Consider the following 2,479-nt stretch of genomic DNA (forward strand, 5'->3'; position numbering starts at 1 on the left):
CGAGAGAGAGAGGTCTGAGGAGAATGAGAGAGTGAGGTTTCTTTCGATAATAATAGTTAGTCGAGTCAGTTTTTGATCTGAATGGGCTGAATAGACCGAGTCAGCTAAGAGTGTGGGCAGCCACACTCGCTAGTCGCACGCGTACAACTGTAATCTGTTGCAAATCATAACAGCAGCAAACAGTTGGAGTTTTGAAACGAAGGAGAACTGTTGCAAACATTTTTCAACTGAAGTTCGCAACAGAAAATTTCGCAACAGGGGCAAAGTTGTTGCCGAATCTAGTTACTAATCATGGAAAATGGTGTAGTGATTGCAGATACAAGTCAGTATTGCTATCTAGCGTCTTGTGTGCAAACTCAGAGCTTACAAGGTACTATCTTACACTCTACAAACATTTCTGCTCCCAGCCGTCAGTTTACGTCAGCCCTCAACATGTATATGCAATCTTGTGGCCTTACTTCTTCTACTTTCAGTATTAAAGACATTTCCTCACACCCCATGAGATTATTGGCAGTTCGTTACTTTGATATTGTTAAGAGAGAATTACCTACCAGGTTTGTAATGTCTGCAAGAGATGCAGTTCTTTGGCTGAGAAACAAGATGTCTCATGCGATGGATTTTTTAAAGGCGATTCCTATTGTTGGGCTCAACCAAACTATTGGACCAAGATAGTTTAGGGCTATAATTCAATACCGTCTTGGCATTCCTCTTTTTTCTGAGAATAGTGTGTGCCCATGTTGCAGACATAGTATGGATACATTTGGTGATCATGCCATCCATTGTGCGAATGAAGTCGGCCCCAAATTCAGACATGATCGGGTTTGCGACGTGGTCATGGATATATCTAGAGAACCCACCACCTTCCTAGTGATGCAATCTCCAAATAATCTGATTCAGCACTATGTGTTTTTTCTTGTCAGAACTGTCGACACGGGATATTTGGTTGGTCCGTTAACCATTTTCAAGCCTGAAAATGTTCATGAATTAGTTATAACCCTGGTTTCTAATGTGGTAGGTTTTTTCTTCAGGTGCATGCTTATATCGATCGAAGATCTCTTGCTCATTCTCTTAATGACACTAAAACAGCACTGCAGCAGCTCCACAAGTTAGCTAGTGAAATTGTGTTAGTTTTTAGATGAAGAGGATCCTTGAAACCCTCAGAAACAAGTACCAGCTTCTTCCACAGCAAATTCATGTCACCCAGCATACCACAGCCAGTGGGGATCCGACATCGCAATTTCAATAGAGTTACCAACACAAATGTAATTCCAAGTTCCCATATATCTAGGTAACCGTTCTTCTATCTTAATACCAGGTCGAAGATTAACACTAGAAATGAGTCCCGATAACAATGTCAAAAGTAGGAAATGTGGGTTTTAAATCATTTCTCTTTACTTGGAAATTTCAATATTGTTGCAAGTACATTAGTCCTAATTGTGCAACAAACAAAACACAAACCAGAACACTACACATTTAGGAACAGATGACAAAAAACAAGTATATTTCCAATTGCACATACACACTTAAAGCATAGCTTTAGAAATGAAGCCGAACAGGAATACATATGCACTATTTAGGCATAGACATCAGGGTTTTTGACGAGGTAATCTTGCACTATTTTGTATAACCCTTTTGAACTTTCTCTTCTTACTTTAAGCTCGTCTTCATTTAACACTGCACCAGCCTTCAGGTAATAAGAGATTTTCGATTTACATATACAACCACCACCATGAGCAATCTCAAACTTGATCTTGTTACTGATATGATCAACCTTGTTGCTAAATGCATCAGATTCAATCACTGTGTAGTTGCACTCGATCGAAGTTGTCTTTGCCTTTGGAGTCCAGTCTGTTCTTCACATATTTCGCAGGACTTCCTGTAAACCCATAATAACAACTATTCAAGATTCAGAAGTTCGAGTAATGTGTAAATTTCTTTTGAGAACATTTAAGTAAGTTTACCTTGGAAGAAGTTAACTTGTTGAATGCTTCCAAAGCCTCCATCACCAGAGACAAAGTCGACGCTCTTGACAGCATGAGGCATGACCTTTGGCATCAAATTGTGAGCATCTAAGAACATTGCATGGAACATTATGTGTGCGGAGACTGTACAATGCAATGTCTCATCGAAGGTAATGCAAGCCATTATGTCAATTAAGGTGGAAAAGAAGAGATTGAAACAGAAGTAAGAAAAAAAAATGTCTAAAATTAGATTTGAATGGGATTTCTGAAAATTATAGGGTCATTTGGTTGTGTATTTATAGGTTCAGGTTGAAAAATTGATGTGGGTTGATGCCGCTTAGATTAGACTGTAATAACTTGACTTTTCACTTTTACATGGAATTCAATTTTGTAGTGATGTGTATGTGAATGCTCCTACTATGTTTGAATTCTGGATGTGAGACTCTAGAACTTGGACCTGTGCTATCACAAAGCTTCAGTACTGGATTTGGGCTTTGTTTTTTAATCTTTTGATACTT

The 2,479-nt window shown here is 38.7% G+C and overlaps 1 protein-coding gene across 1 annotated transcript; it reads right to left on the reverse strand.

Moving 5' to 3' along the window:
• Positions 1–1,573: 1,573 nt before the first annotated feature.
• LOC113345210 (major allergen Pru ar 1-like) lies at positions 1,574–2,145 on the reverse strand. Its single transcript, XM_026589018.1, has 2 exons — positions 1,962–2,145; positions 1,574–1,848 (listed from the first exon to the last, which is right to left on the reverse strand). Exons 1-2 carry the CDS (start codon positions 2,143–2,145, stop codon positions 1,574–1,576), a joined length of 459 nt encoding a protein of 152 aa, XP_026444803.1.
• Between the last annotated feature and the right edge of the window lie 334 nt (positions 2,146–2,479).

Source organism: Papaver somniferum, unplaced genomic scaffold, assembly GCF_003573695.1.
Source record: "Papaver somniferum cultivar HN1 unplaced genomic scaffold, ASM357369v1 unplaced-scaffold_81, whole genome shotgun sequence".
Taxonomy (NCBI): Eukaryota; Viridiplantae; Streptophyta; class Magnoliopsida; order Ranunculales; family Papaveraceae; genus Papaver; species Papaver somniferum.

Excerpts from the sequence above, each read along its gene's own strand:
- LOC113345210 (XM_026589018.1), bottom strand. The coding sequence starts at position 2,145 with ATGGCTTGCATTACCTTCGATGAGACATTGCATTGTACAGTCTCCGCA. Across the intron at positions 1,849-1,961 it reads ACAAGTTAACTTCTTCCAAG|ACTGGACTCCAAAGGCAAAG; the intron begins GTAAACTTACTT and ends TGTGAAGAACAG.